This window comes from Quercus robur, chromosome 2, assembly GCF_932294415.1.
Source record: "Quercus robur chromosome 2, dhQueRobu3.1, whole genome shotgun sequence".
Classification (NCBI taxonomy): domain Eukaryota; kingdom Viridiplantae; phylum Streptophyta; class Magnoliopsida; order Fagales; family Fagaceae; genus Quercus; species Quercus robur.
In genome coordinates this window covers 61,783,147-61,798,840 of record NC_065535.1, presented here as the reverse complement: position 1 = coordinate 61,798,840, position 15,694 = coordinate 61,783,147, and the positions used below count along the sequence as shown (strand labels likewise).

General features: G+C 32.4%; 1 protein-coding gene across 1 annotated transcript; it reads right to left on the bottom strand.

Moving 5' to 3' along the window:
• Positions 1 to 1,340: 1,340 nt before the first annotated feature.
• On the bottom strand, positions 1,341 to 7,475 carry LOC126714378 (E3 ubiquitin-protein ligase At3g02290-like). The gene is made up of 5 exons (XM_050414510.1): positions 7,166 to 7,475; positions 6,102 to 6,488; positions 4,985 to 5,414; positions 3,863 to 3,972; positions 1,341 to 1,699 (listed from the first exon to the last, which is right to left on the bottom strand). Exons 2-5 carry the CDS (start codon positions 6,219 to 6,221, stop codon positions 1,673 to 1,675), a joined length of 687 nt encoding a protein of 228 aa, XP_050270467.1. The 5' UTR covers positions 6,222 to 6,488; positions 7,166 to 7,475; the 3' UTR covers positions 1,341 to 1,672.
• Between the last annotated feature and the right edge of the window lie 8,219 nt (positions 7,476 to 15,694).

The window sequence follows — 15,694 nt, the reverse complement described above, 5'->3', positions numbered from 1 at the left end:
ATGATAGATTAATATATTTTGTTCTTGTTTGGTAGGGTAGAATGAATGAAAAAAAATTACAGTTATTTTCTATCCATGTCCATTTTTAATCTTCATAAAGTTAAGGCAAATTTTACAAGTAAATACATAATCTCTGTGAATGCTTGGTTTTCTCTAGAGAAATGGGTCCATAATTCGTGTGAAAAATATTAGAACAAAGTTTAGTTACAAAATTAGTTGTAACCTAAGGTTACAATCTTAATAAAATAAACATTACTATATATTTTGAAAATCTAACCATTGAATTGCATGTTCTTTACGCTCTTAATACACATATCAAATTTTGGGTCAATTGGATATTATTTACTATATGATATATAAACTCATATTTTATGCATAATTTTAAACTAAAAAAATTTACAATTTAAACATTACTATAATTTTAAACATTACTATATGCAATTCAATAACCATTGAATTGCATGTTCTTTACGCTCTTAATACACATATCGAATTTTGGGTCAATTGGATATTATTTACTATATGATATATAAACTCATATTTTATGCATAATTTTAAACTAAAAAAATTTACAATTTAAACAATTTATTAATAACGTAACGATTGATCTTTAATTTTCTAAAAATTTTGTAAGCATAGAGAATATAAGAAGAAAATGTAATCCAATGATAGATTTGTCAAAAATCACCTTTAATAAAAAGATATTGAATAAGGTAGCTAAACTTTGTCCAGAATATTATTCAGCTTCAACAATTTAATTATAAACTTAATAACCTAACATAAATTGTAGTAACTAATAAAGAGTTTAACTAGACTCGACAAAGTAAGAAAGTCATTATTTAAAAAATAATAATAATAATAATAGCCCTAAAGTAATCAATTTCAATTTCTTTGGAATAAATTAATATTTTAAAATAAACAAGTAAATTATAAGAGGAAAAAACCCTTAATTATTTGAATATTTGATGTAAACAAGAAAAATAATATATGCCATATGATTGAACCCCATAAAATTTATTTAGTGGGCTCAATTATAAAAGATTTAAAAACTGTCTAATATTTTATTTATACCCTATATTCTTTTTAAATATGTGGCCCTGCTATCAGTGCTATGACCTCAAGTCCTCTCTCTCTCTCTCTCTCTCTCTCACACACACACACACACACACACACACACACACACAAACACAAACACAAACACACACTGATCACTGATGCAAAAACAAATGTGACTGCCTCTTGTGCATCTTTCTTTAATAATTAAAGTGAAAGCCCTGTTCAAGCTTGACCCGTCATCTACCAGATGTATAGCCAACAATGCAAATAATAACACCAAAATATAAAAGAAAAACCCAAAGCTATACAGTTAGACCTAGAGGGACTTCAAATGCTTCTCCTCAGTCCATTCATGAGACCCTGTATAATGCCATACTGAAGAAACCATAGCCGTATTTCAAATAAAATTGCAAGCTTGTTTCAATTAGAAACAGTGAAGGAATTAAGGACATTTGGAACACGTACTCACAACAATCGATATGAGGAACAATTTTTAATATTTACTATATATAACAAACACTTTAACCTCTGATATTCACAATGACTACACTTTGGTTTTCTTTCTCCTCTCCGTGTGTTGCTGGCTTCCTCTACAACGAAAACCTTTCAATCAAGATTATGTTGTTTCATCGAATACCATCACCTATAGAAGCCAACCAAGTAAATACTAAGTCAGAATAAGTAAAGATTAAGGAAACAACATAATTTGTTAACAAAAATTTAGAAATATGACTTCTTGAAATTCATGCTTTTTTTTTTGGGTCCAATAATAAGCCATCCAATTTCTACAACTTACAAAGCATCATCAGGAATGAGTGATGCAGCTATAATGTCACCATTTCTGCAGAACTACCCAATCCAACTTGGGTTACTCATAAAATGATGATGAAACTTCACATATCAATAAAACGTAAGGTCACCTAAGCATGAAACCTTAATTGCTTTGCTTGAAAAAACAGTTGTTAAATACATAAAACACGTAGGACACCTACATTTAAGCTGCAAAAGCTCAGCAAACTGATTACCTCTTCACTGCACATGAAGAGCGATACCTCAAGATGCTAGCTGTTGTGATGCAGTGCATTAAAGCAATTGCATACACTCTTGTAACAGCTTGTGCTGTCTTTTTGTAACAATTACTTCCTTCTTGTAACAAATTGTAATTGGTATATTCAAGAAATCTTGGCCAAGAATTACTTAGTTAAAGATTAGCCAAGAATTACCAACAAGTAGTCATAAAGTAGTTTAGCCTGAGCCACACAACTTTGCATCTATAAAAGCAAATTCTAGGCATTCATAAAGGGGTCTTTGAGTGAATTTTACAAACCATTCAGTTTAGAACTGAGTTTTCCTAGAGCGATCTTAAGGAGTTGTTCCCTTAGTTTCCCCTGTATGCAACTTAACATCCTTCCCATTCCTTCGTTATTTTGTCTATTGCATCCTAGCACATCTTGCACATACTCTGGTTCTCAGGTGTTCTGCAAGTTTTCTTATCCTCCACCCCTTTTCAAATAACTTTGCAAAATGCTCCTCACATATTCTATTCCATCCAAACAACCTACAAAATATCTGTTCATCTGATAAACCAATACATATTCAAACTCTGTTTATATATATATATATATATATATATATATATTGGGTTCTGATAAGTAAGCTTTGGCCCAAAACAGAGGGTGATGGGAAGATTCAAAGTGGTGAACTCCGCTTCATGAGGTATAGTCCTCAGCTGATTGTGTTACCCTCACAGTTAATAAGAAATATCAAATTTCAAGGACCCATCGATTTCCCTTACAAGAGACGAATGGATGGAGATATCATGGATTTAAACCATTGAATTCTTAAACCAATAAATGACAAAAAAAAAAAGCACTTATAGTATTGGTTGTAAATCAAATCTCTAAGTGGGTTTTCCAAATGGCAGACCTTGATCCTCAAAAATATGCACACAGGGCATGTAGAACGTTTGTTCAGTACACAGGGCATGTAGAGTGTTTTTTCAGTATAAATGCATTTTGAGATCTCATAAGAACATCCAGTATAAATGCATTTTGAGATCTCATAAGAACATGTGTTTTTTTTTTAAAGAGAAGATCTAACTTAGTGAGAGGGGAAAAAATGATTTCATGGATTAAAACTTTAAATAAATGGCCTTTTCTGAATAGTCAATTACCTTTTCAGGTATTTGAAAATATATTCAAGGGACTTGTTTGGACTTTTCAATCATATAACAACAATTTTTAATTGTGCCTTGAAGTGATGGAATGAGATCAGCAGCCAAAAATTTTATGCAAGCGGTAAAAACACTTGTCTATCCGAAAAACCCGCGTATATTAACAATATAGCCAATGGCATGGGTCTTTTCAACAAAAATTCGACATCCTATGTTAACAAAGAAAGAGAACTAATGTGACAAGATATCTACATATATGCTTCTAGAGCTAATTTTCCATCTGATGCAGATCAGGAGCAATAATCTTTCTTCCACTAGTAGAGTAATACTATCATGATCAGAAAAGAAAAATGAATATGCATATACTAAAAAGAAACTAAGGAAATTTGAGGATGGTAGGGAAACAAACCTTCATCACAAGTTCCTTTAAAATTATAATGATGATGCCATACCTTGCTTTCAAACAAATAAATAAATATACATACATAAATGTGCCCCCATGTAGACACATGCATAGATACATACATACATTACATACCTACATACATATATGAATGTGTGTTGTGTGTATATACAATGAACAAATATGCATAAAAGAAAATTTTACCTATCAAAAAAAAAAAAAAAAATTACCTTGCCACAAACTGGACAACTGTCACTTCTCTCCATCCACTCATAAATGCAACCCAGGTGAAAATGATGAGAGCATTTGGTCATTATCTTGGGGTTCTCTGTAGTATATTCTGCACATCAAATGTAAGTTTCAAAGCTGTGAGAATTTACACAACAAAAGATGTACTCCATAAAAGTACATTTTCGAAGATAAGGTATCAATTGCAACACATATCACAAATCCACAAAATGCGGCTCCGAATTAACAGATTGGATTATATGCCCTCTGTCCTTACTAAGATAGCACTCTTGATCAATGCACAATCAACAGGTCTATGCCTCCCACCTTTGAGCCTAGTTTAGCTAAAAGCCAAAAAAATATGGAGATATAAGTGAACTGTGTGAAACATTCACCATTGATTCACCACATTTTAGCTTCCAGCTTCCACAGAAATTACCCTTATAGATCAGGCTGTTGGGGAAAATCTGCTATTGCCCTTTCATAGGAGGTTTGGAAGGACATGAATACTAAAAAAATTTAAGGGTTAAAACTTTTCTAAAATAGAAATAGAAGAAAATTTTTTAAGATCTGTACTGTGATTTTCAAAAGTTTAATAGCTTCCAATAAGGTTATCTATTTTTGGGGTTTTTTTTTTGGCCTGTAATATTAACAATGCTCTCAGGCATTCTTGAGCACGGAGATCCAGTTTTTCACATCCTTCATCCTTTCTTAAGATAAAACAGTTACATGCATCACAACCTCTTAAATTTGGAAAACTACACATTTTTCTAATACACGATAACTGAATAATGAAATGCTCAAATATACAAAATAAACTTAAAACAAGACTTGTTAAACACTTGGTGGATCACACTCAAAGTGGACTAATTCATGAATGGAATCAAATGGACCCTTTTAACTAAGCGGTAGAGTTGTTCTTTTTAAATGTAGTTCTTCAGAGAGGTGTCAAAAGAAAATAAACAAAAATACTTATTAAATTCCCAATCTTGCCCTAGCACTTGTCAAGTCATGTCTGTGTCAATTACCTTCCAACATATTAGAAAGTAACAGAAAAGTTGCTACAATTATATGTTCTCCACAATGCAAAAGTGAATATTAAAAGAAGAATTAAAAAATTTTACCTTCAAGACATGTAGGACAGACGTCCTCATCTTCTGATGATGTATAAAAGTTTCCAACTCCAGTTATAGTAGTTTTTGCTGATGAGATCTTAACTGAGGATTTAGAACGGTATTCTTTTGATCCATCTTCACAAGCAGATTCATTCCATTTGTCTCCTGAATTTAAAGATTCCGGATCTGTATCAACATCACTTCTTAGAGGCTCTGTCTCCTCATGTGAATGACTTGATCCCTTCTCACGTCTAGAGACAAGTCCATCCCGCTGCAAGCGGAAATATCTGGGGTCAGCATCATAAGGCAAGGGCCTTGGAGGAGAACGATACATGCCAGATAGAGAGTTGTCCAGTGATGCTGTAGAAGTCATAGATGCTGCCCCCTGAATAGACGAAGGGATGGAATTCACTTCCCCTCTTCTAAATAGTGATGTATACTACAAAATATGAAAAGAACCCAAAAGTCAAAAGAAAAATATATGTTTTCCTACTAAAGGTAATGATCTCATCATTAACATTAATATCTTCGTGAATAATTTTAGACTAATATGTTCTTCATAATGAACTTGCATCAACATAAGCTTGTCCTACAAATTCAGAATAACAAATGCTGCTGAACATTCCTAAACTGAGAAATGTAAAATAATCTTTTAACATGTTTCCATTTCTTTCAACAACCTTTGTATACAGTTCTTCAAAGAAATAAGCAAGCAATACATCAGCTTTCAATACAAAACCACAGCAGAGGGCAGGGGTTAAAACAATAAATAGTATACCTACGACTCATACAGTAAAAGCAACACTTTCCCCGTGTAGTGTCAAAATTAGATATAATCTTCTGTATATTACAATGCTGAAATGTTTGTAAAAAGAAAACAATTGAAGATGCACGTGCTTGCACATAAAATTCTTAGGCTTGATAATAAGAGAACAAACTTAAAGACTCCAACAGTAAAATATAGCAATAGAAGGGAAATGCTGGATTAAGTAACAGTATCATAACTGCAGGTATTGAATGTAAAATTTGTAATTCAAACAGATATCGCCCACAAAGAAGACAGATCCCCCTCCCCCTCCCCTCTCCCAAAAAAAAAAAAAAAGAGTAATAGGAGTTAGATACATACCACATTAAGAAGGTTCTGAACAAAGCAACTGAGACATGTACAGTTCCTATATACAGCACTAGTTGGATTCACATACTCTTCTAAGTCATCATTATTCAAACAACAACAGACGGCACCCATTTTGCCAGCCGTAATCTTTTTCTTCCACTTAAATTTCTCCACAGAAACTCTCCAATCTCATCAACAGAAATCAATTGTGGTATGCATATGCCTTAAGAAGAAACAGCTCCTGTCGCAATAAATCTACTTTGATAAATAAGAAACAACAAATAAGAGAGGCGCTCAGCTCGCAGAAGTCCCACAGCCTCCACAAACCAGTACCCTCTCTATTCTGTTTATAAATCACAAATTTCTTGATACTACTAACTTATGGCTATATTTCTTCACCTGTAGCAAACGAAAATAACTAAGTTAAAACAATTATGTGAATAACAGAAATCAAAAGGAGGCGAAAAAGGTGTCCTCAAATCAAATTGATGAATCAAAATAAGCAATGTCCATTTACAGAACCCAGAAGCTACTCTCTAATAACGTAATCAGAGTTCACAATTCTTAGAATAATCCAGTTATCCCCATCTTAATCTTCTAAATAATAATAATAATCTTTGGGTGCTCAATTGCTGCTGCAATTCTACAAGCCAATTATCCATACAAAGTTTGACAAATCAAAAGGGGAAAAACTGTCAAAATTGGTAAGTAATTACCAGAAAATTCAACAAAAAGTAAAATTTTCCTGTCAAGATTTTTACAGTTCTTCAAATTTAGGAGAAGGGTTCTTTCTTTTAGCAGCAAGGAATGGTCATAGTATCACATCAAACAACGGCAAAAATCCACCCACAAACAAAGATGATAATCATAATTATGGAACATATAATTGAGCCAAACGCATCCATTCCATAAAAAGACACGGAATTGAAAAGAAAAACAAATAAATTTCAAATAGCATTGAAAACCCAGGAAAGATTCTATCAATTTAGGACGATCAACCAAGAGATAACACATAGAATCATCAAAATAAGAGAGACCCATTTGAGATAATCTATGAGAGAGAGACCGAGCAGTACCTTTAGGAAGAGCTGAGGACTTGAAAGGAAGAAAGAAAGAGAGATTCTAGTCGTGTTATTGTAATTTATTTTTCGTTTATTTTTTGTTTATTTTTTTTTTATTAATGGGTTTTGTGGGAAAGACAAGGACAAAGAGTCAAAGACAGAGAAACCTGAAACTCCGAAATTTGGGTGGTCGGATCAGATTAGATTGTTACTAAACTTACTATATGCTTTGGAAAATCGAATACTATATATGGGTTTGTGCGTGTGCCTGGAATTTTTTTTTTTTTTTTTCTTTCTTTTGAGGAAAAAAGAAAAGCCTATGAAAGCGCGCAATTAAAGCCAACCCTCTCTCTCTCACTTTTGTCTCTCTGTGTGGTGGGTGGAAGAATCTAATCCAACTTTATTCATTGAATGATTAGAATTAATTTTTTTTTACATGAAAGTATTGTATATTGTTGGGGTAAAGATAAATTTGAACATTATTATAGTACCATTTTTTTTAGTGGCTCAATTAATTAAGGATTCATTACTTTGTCTACTTGTTAAAAAAATATTAGTATTAAATATGAAGTAGAGCATGCTTAAAAAAGACAATACTAGGTGTATGGGTTCTAATAAAGAAGTATTCATAGGATACTTAGACCTATCAAAGGGAAAAAGAAAAGTAGTATACATAGGTATTTTTAGCTTCGAGTATCTATAGGTCTTGTTTCATGCTATGACACGTTAAAATGAGAAAGAATCATTAAAATATCTTACAAAACAAATGGTATATGAATATTGTGCATATATATATATATATATATATATATATATATATGTGTGTGTGTGGTTTTATATATATATATATATATATGGTTTTTGTTTAGCGATTAACATGCACCTATGATCTTATCAAAAAAAAAAAAAAAACATGCACCTATGACTTTAATATGGTTTTCTTTATTATCGCTTTGGGCTAAAAAGAAAAAATGGTGTGGCATGGTTTCATTTACGATGATTTTGAATTGATATTCTATGAAAGTTAAATTATTTGAGTTCATTTTGACATGTTAGTGACATTTTTTTTTTCTTAAAATTAGTGACATGATTTCATTGACGATGAGTTTCAATTGATACTCGATTAAAAAAAAAAATGGTAGTGTACCCTTAATGCTACATACCAACAAAAACTAAAAAGTGACAGCAAAGTTATAATTTATTGACAAATATTTTAGGATAGACATTGTAGGGTATCTAACACCTTATTCACATGAAATAAAATTTTCAGGTTATTATTTTTGGTTGAAGGTGTTAAATTTTACCAATTATTCCAAAAGCTTAAACTATTAGGAAATGGTGAGTTGAATCACTTAACCATAATTCTAACACTCTCCCTCACTTGTGAGCCTAAACTTCCCCTTAATAAGTGGGAGTCCAACAAGTGGGAATTTAACATTTTAAATAAGAGGTAGAGTGAAGACAGGAATCAAACTCAGGATTTTTTGCTCTGATACCATGTTAAATTATCGATTGTCCCAAAAGTTTAAGCTATTAGGAAATTGTGAGTTTAATCACTTAACCATAATTCTAACAAAAGGCACTTGTCTCCCTTTTAAGCTTAAGAATCCTTATGATTCCCTTAGTTAATTCAGAAATAAAATAAATTAAACATAGGTGACCAATCATACTTAAAAGCTCATAATTGGCAACGACTCCTAAAAATAGAAAAATAAACAAAATGACTCATTAATGAACACACATCATTCAAATGTCTACACAAGTCACCCATTTTATACACACATGTCGCTAAGAACTCTCAAAAGAGTGGTAAGTGCCAAGATTTGGCGTCAACATGAACCATGAGGGGGAGTTTGCTACATGAGCTTGTAGATGGTGAGATCTTATATGTATGGCCTTAGAGAGGAAGATTGGCATATGAGAATGGAGGAGGTGAGGTTAGACATATGGACCTCGATGGGAAGATGTCCTTGTCTCAAAATCCATAGGGAAAATTATCATCTTAAGTTACGTCCTTATTTCTGATTCTATCTCAACTGGGGGATTTGAAACTTCAACGCCATTCATTTTTGCATGTAGGGCCTAACTTGAAGAATTTTTGCATTGAAAACTATTCTTGACTTTATTTTCATATTGAAACTTTAACTTGAATCATTTTAGGTCAAAAAGTAACTCCTTGCTAATTTTCACTTTAAAACTTTGATGTCATTCATTTTCGCAATTAAGGCTCATCCCGATGAATCTTCACACTAAGAGTTATTCATGACTTTATTTTCACACCGAAACTTTCACTCGAGTCATTTTGGCTTGAAAAGTGACTCCTCACTTGCTTTTGCACCAAAACTTCGACTTCATTTATTTTTCACAATTGAAGTTAACCTGAGTTATTTTGACCTAAAAAGTACCTCCTCACTCATTTTTTCATGGAAACTTCAACATCATTAATTTTAATTTTTGTTATAGAGCCCCAACTTAAAGATTTCACACCAAGAACTATTTTCGATTTTATTTTCACATCGAAACTTTCACTTGAGGCATGTTGGGTTGAAAGGTAACTACTCGCTCGTTTTTGTAACAAAACTTCGATGTCATTCATTTTCTCACCAAGGCACAGCCCAAAGAGTCTACACACCATGAGCTATTCTTGACTTATTATCGCACTAAAAGTTTCATAAGAGTTTTTTGGCTTGAAAAGTAACTTCTTACTTGTTTTCGCATCAAAACTTTGACATCATTCATTTTTCACATGCAAGGCTCAGCCCAAAGAATCTTTGCACCAATTGATTATTATCTTTATTTTCATACATAAAACATTTAGGATATGTTTGGTAACGATTTCTTTTTTCTTTTTTCAAAAAATTGTTTTTGGAAATATAAAGAAAAAACAATTTTCTTATATTTTTGAAATCAAAAACATGTTTGGTTAGTTGAAATTAAAAAAATAATTTTTTGAAGAAAAAAATAGAAAATACTAAAATATATTGTTACTAGGATTTGAATTCTAAAGCTAACTCATTAAATGAAACAGATTCATTTAATTAAATGCGTGTTTTCATTAACTTTTGAAAACTAGAAACTGAAAATAGCCTTTTGCACGTTTTCAATTTCCTTTACAAATTGAGTTTTGAGAACAATTTTTGTTTTCCGTTCATTTTGGGTTGCCGAATAAGTTTTTAAGTTTCAAAAATAGAAAATTGTTTTTGAAAACAGAAAATAAGGGGAAAAACAGTTACCAAACATACCCTTAATCGTCTTGGGCTAAAACTCCTCGATAGTTTTCACTTTGAAACTTTGGTGGCATTCGATTTTGCACTCAAGGGCCCGCTCAAAGAATCTGCACAACAAGAACTATTCTCAACCTTATTTTCACAACGAAACTTTCACCCATGTAGTTTTTGACTAAAAAAGTTTAACTCCTTGTATTCGTTTACACATTAAAACTTCAATGTCCTTACTTTGATTATGATCTCTCTTCCTACTTGAGAGAGAACATTTTCCTTCCATCCCTATAATCTATTCCAAGCTCGCTTCTTTAATTTTGTGAAGGCTTATCTTTTGGCTCTTCCAACAGAAGATGACATTACTAAGTATTTCTAGTATTGCTTATTGTAAACATTCCTAGCATTGTCTTGATTTTTTCTTGTACGTGCTCGAATATTTTGGCTTGAAAAGAGTGTGGTATTCTATTTGTTTATTTATTTATTTGTTATAGGAGGCTTTTTCACATTCGTAGAGATCTCTTGAATTTTTTGGATCTCACATTTTGTATATTTGCAAAAGAAAAAGGCTAATATTTGCACCCCAAAAAAAAAAAAAAAAAAAAAAAAAAAAAAATGTGAATAAGTTTTGATCCTTTTATGTTCGTTACGATCCCAAGTAGTTGTCTTTCCTCCTCTAATACAAACCCATCGGTATAAACTCACTCTTTAAAACCGGCTTACAAGGGGAAGGTGTCTAAGAACTTATATACATATACAATTAAACTTACACTTAATTCATGTGAGACATTAGAATCATAATATCCTCATCTTCCATCAAAAGTGCAGGTAGTCCTTCTTTCGAGCTAAGGCTTTTTGTTGCCGTTATTGGGTCTATAGATATATATGAGCTAGAGTACTTTGTTTACTTCATCTGCCTTAAAGTCTTGTGTGAGCACCCTATTCATGTCATTTACAACAAACCTTCTTTTTTTTAATGGGACAAACCTCCTTCAACTTTGGAGGATAGGAGATGTGTTTTAGGCATGGTTTTAAAAACTGGACCGGACCGGCCGAGAACTGAGTACCAGTTTGGTTCAATAAAAATACCCAAAACCGGTAAAAAATTGGTAAAAATCGGGAACCAGAGGCAAATCCGGTTTTGCCCTAGTCCAATTTTTAAAATCATGGTTTTAGACTAGAGTAAGTAAAATTATTTTTTTATCAACCAAACAACTTACTAATATTTTTGAAAGCAATAAATCAATAATAATATAGCGAGTCACTTAATAGAAAGTGTAATAAAAAATCAAGTTGTAAATTCTGTCCGTTTAGGAGGGTAGAAATTGAGTTTAATAAATATTAACAAAATAGACATGTTCCTATAATAAAAAAACAAAAAACAAAAAACAAAAAAGACATGTTTATCACTACATGCAGGGAAAAAAAAAACTAATGGACTTTATTTTTTGGAGGAAAACTAACGGACTTTGTTTTTTTTGGGATAGAAAACACACAAACTTTATTAATAATTAAAAGCAGTAGATATATCATGGAGAAGAGTCTGTACAAGAAAATAGGGACTCTCTTCAATCCAAACAGAAAAGTCAAAAATGCTTAAAGCATGTTTAGCTAATTGGTGAGTAGATATATTGCCGTTCCTATGAACATGAGACAATAAGACATTCCAAAACTCAAAAGAAGTAACCTGCATCCCATAATTCAGAGCAGCAATTGTTGAAATAACATGAGAATTTCCACTAAGAGCATGAACAATATTAACTGGATCTCCTTCTAGAACAAAGTCTTGAATACCCATATCCTTAGCAAATTCCAAACCAGATTCAAAGGCCTTTGCCTCAACTTCAATAGCTCCTAAAGGACATCAAAACTTCTTGCTAAGACCTACAATAAAATTTCCAACATGGTCTCGAATTACAACCCCCACTCCAGCTTCTTTTTGTTCCTTAAAAACAACACCATCTATGTTAACCTTATAAAAAGGAAAAGCTGGAGGCTCCCATTTTGAAACATGAACTTGAGAAAGCTTCATTGGGACTTCCATAGCCGCCCAATACTCCTCCAGGTAGTGAGTACACACCATAGAATCAGTTGCTTCCCATTCTTCCTTAATCCATCATACTGAACTTCATTCCTATTTGTCTAAAGTGCCCATAAAATTGTGATTGCAATAGCTTGATCTTCACACAACCAATCTGCCTTCATCAAGATAAACCATAGGAAATCCATAAAGCACCTAAACTGCACAGAGGCAAAGTCATTGAAATTTTGAAATAACATCCATGTTTCACGTGCCTTAGGATATTCCCAACAAAGATGTAGCAAGGATTCAAAATTATCACCACATTCCTCACAACCACCCTCCAATATAACATGTCTATGTACTAGATTCACCTTTGTTGGGAGAATATCATGGGCTGCCCTCCAAATAAAGTGTCAAATCTTATGAGGAACTTGGATCTTCCAGAACTTTTTCCAAAATTGCCTCATGCTATCACCATTCGAGCTTGAAGCAAATTCGATAGGCTTACTCAAATCCATAGCAACTTTATAGGCACTCCTAATCGAAAATAAACCATTTGAAGTCTCTGCCTAGATTTGTTTATCTTCAAGAAGCGGGGTACTCAATGGAATACCTCCTATAATTTCTGCCTCAAAGGGAAGGAAAATACGTTTAAGTAAACTAAAATTCCATCCCTTTTTACCAACATCAATCAGATCACTAACCATAGAGATTTGTGGATAAAGAACTCTAGGGGAGATAACCTTAAATGAAGGAGAGTTAGGAATCCACTTATCCTCCCATATTCGGATTTTTTGATCATTGCCAACATTCCATCTCATCCATTTTTTAACAATTTCTTTGGCTGCATAAATACTTCTCCATACATATGAAGTTCTATTTCCCAAAGAGGCATGAACAAAATCACAATCCTTAAAATAACATGCCTTAAAAACTCTATAAACAAGAGTATTATTAGCCATTTGAAGTCTCCAGGCCTATTTAGCCAAAATAGCCAGATTAAAAGGCTTAAACAGTTTGAAACCCATCCCACCACATGATTTAGGCACACACAACTTCTCCCAACTCAACCACGGCATCTTTCTTTCATCCTGTTTTTGTCCCCACCAAAAATTTCTAATCAAACTAGTCAGATCATCACAAAGGGAATCAGGGATTTTGAAGCCGCTCTGGTGTATGTTGGGATAGCTTGAGCAATTGCCTTGATCAAAATTTCTTTCCCGGCTTTAGAAAGCAACTTCTCCTTCCATTCAGCTAACTTTTTTGCCAATTTTTCTTTCACAGCATTAAAAGTATTTCTTTTATTCCTCCCAACTAAAGATGGAAGACCAAAGTATTTTTCATGCTATCTTATAATCTGAGCTCCAAACCTTGTCTTAATTTCTTCTTGAAGTTGCTGATCTATATTGCTTGAGAAAAACAGAGAGGTTTTAGCCCTATTCAATTGTTGGTCAGAAGCATCTTCATAAACTTTTAAGACATGCTGCTAAGAATCACACTCCTCCAAGCTAGCCTTACAAAAAATAAGACTATTATTTGCAAAAAAATAAGTGTGAAGAATAGGAGCACCACGACAAACAACCACCCCTTCCATCTTACCTTCCTGTACAGATTTTTTAATCAAAGCAGAAAGACCCTCTGCACAAATTAAAAAAAGATAAGGAGACAAAGGGTCCTCTTGCCGTAAACCTCTTGAGGGATTAGTATTACCTCTAGGTTTACCATTAATACGTACAAAATAGGAAACAGAAGAGATACATTGCATCATCAAACCCCTTCACATAGAATTGGAACCCAATTTTTCCATAATTTTATCCAAGCAAATCCACTTCACTCCACTCGATCATATGCTTTACTCATATCCAATTTTAAAGCCATCTCTCTAATTTCCTCCCCTCTTAGAATTGATGTGATGCATAGTTTCAAAAGCTACCAAAATATTATTAGTAATTAACCTTTCATGCACAAAAGCACTTTGAGTATTACTAATAATTTTTGGTAAAACTTTTTTAAGTCTATTAGCAAGAACTTTAGAGGCTAATTTATAAATCACATAACAAAGACTAATAGGATGATAATCAATAATATGCTTTGGATCTCTATTTTTTGTTACTAAAACAATATGGGTTTCATTAAATTTTGGTGGAATAGTACCAAGATTAAGGAAATCCAAAATAGTTTTAGTAACCACACTCCTAATAGCAGGCCAAAAGTGTTGGAAGAATAAGGGAGGCATACCGTATGGACAAAGAGATTTAAGAGGATGCATTTGTTTAAGACCTTTATGAACCTCTATTCCTTGAAAATCACCTGTAAGTCTTTCATTCATATCTGTAGAGACCTTTGGAACAATGGCTTCCAATAATTCAGCAAAATCTAATGGGTAAGAAGACTTGAACAAGTCAGAATATAATATTTAAGCACCACACCCTCCACAGCTCTATCACCCGCCTGCCAAATTCCCTCTTCATCAAACAGCCCCTCTTGAAACCGCACATCTATATTTTCTTAAGTCAAGTTTCCATACTAGTTGTTATAAAAAAAAGAAAAAAAGAAAAAAAAAAGAAAAAGAAAAAAAAAAAAAAGGTTTCCATACTAGTTTAATAAGGTTTCCATACTAGTTTAATAAGGTTTACATCAAGATAAATCATAATTTATGTTATGAGATTCAACTGCTATATACATCGATTTGTGGCATCAACCTGGTCAGTCTAACCAAAGTCTCAACAACCGCTTTTTAGTTTTTACCTTTTAACTAATTTTACCAAGTCATCCAATGCTTCTTCTTCCTTCTTCGTTGTTTTTTTTTTTTTTTTGGAGTGTTTGTGGTGATGATTGCAATAAATTAGTGATCTTGTAAGATTGTTTATCTCAATATATTAAGATGATATCTAAAAACAAAGTTATGTTAATTTATGTCTTTATTTTTTGGTCAGGTTAACCAATGCTCTTAAGATATTTTTTTAATGAACTAATTTAGATAAATTTTGATAAAACTTTCATAGAAAATATAAAAAATTATTAAAATAATAAATTAAAATTTTTTTTTCCATAAAAAGTCTATAAAGAGTATTTCCTAAGCAAATGACTTTAGGAGCAAAGTAACAAACATTATGGATTGAATGTCTCCAATTAAAATGATAGTAGATAAGATAACATCAGGACCAAATTAAAACATTTGAAATTTAAGTAATAAAATTAAAAATTACCCCAATGGGAGACTGTAGTGTAGTCTGTCTGTACATACAAATACAAGAGCGGGAATAACATACGGTTTAATTTTATATATTTTTAGCAATTTTT

What these genes read in the sequence shown, in the direction of transcription:
- LOC126714378 (XM_050414510.1), bottom strand. Translation starts at nt 6,221, where the DNA reads ATGGGTGCCGTCTGTTGTTGTTTGAATAATGATGACTTAGAAGAGTAT. An exon ending in CTGTCCTACATGTCTTGAAG is followed by an intron (nt 3,973 to 4,984) that starts GTAAAATTTTTT and finishes TTTGATGTGCAG; the next exon opens with AATATACTACAGAGAACCCC. An exon ending in GTTGTCCAGTTTGTGGCAAG is followed by an intron (nt 1,700 to 3,862) that starts GTAATTTTTTTT and finishes TGGCTTCTATAG; the next exon opens with GTGATGGTATTCGATGAAAC.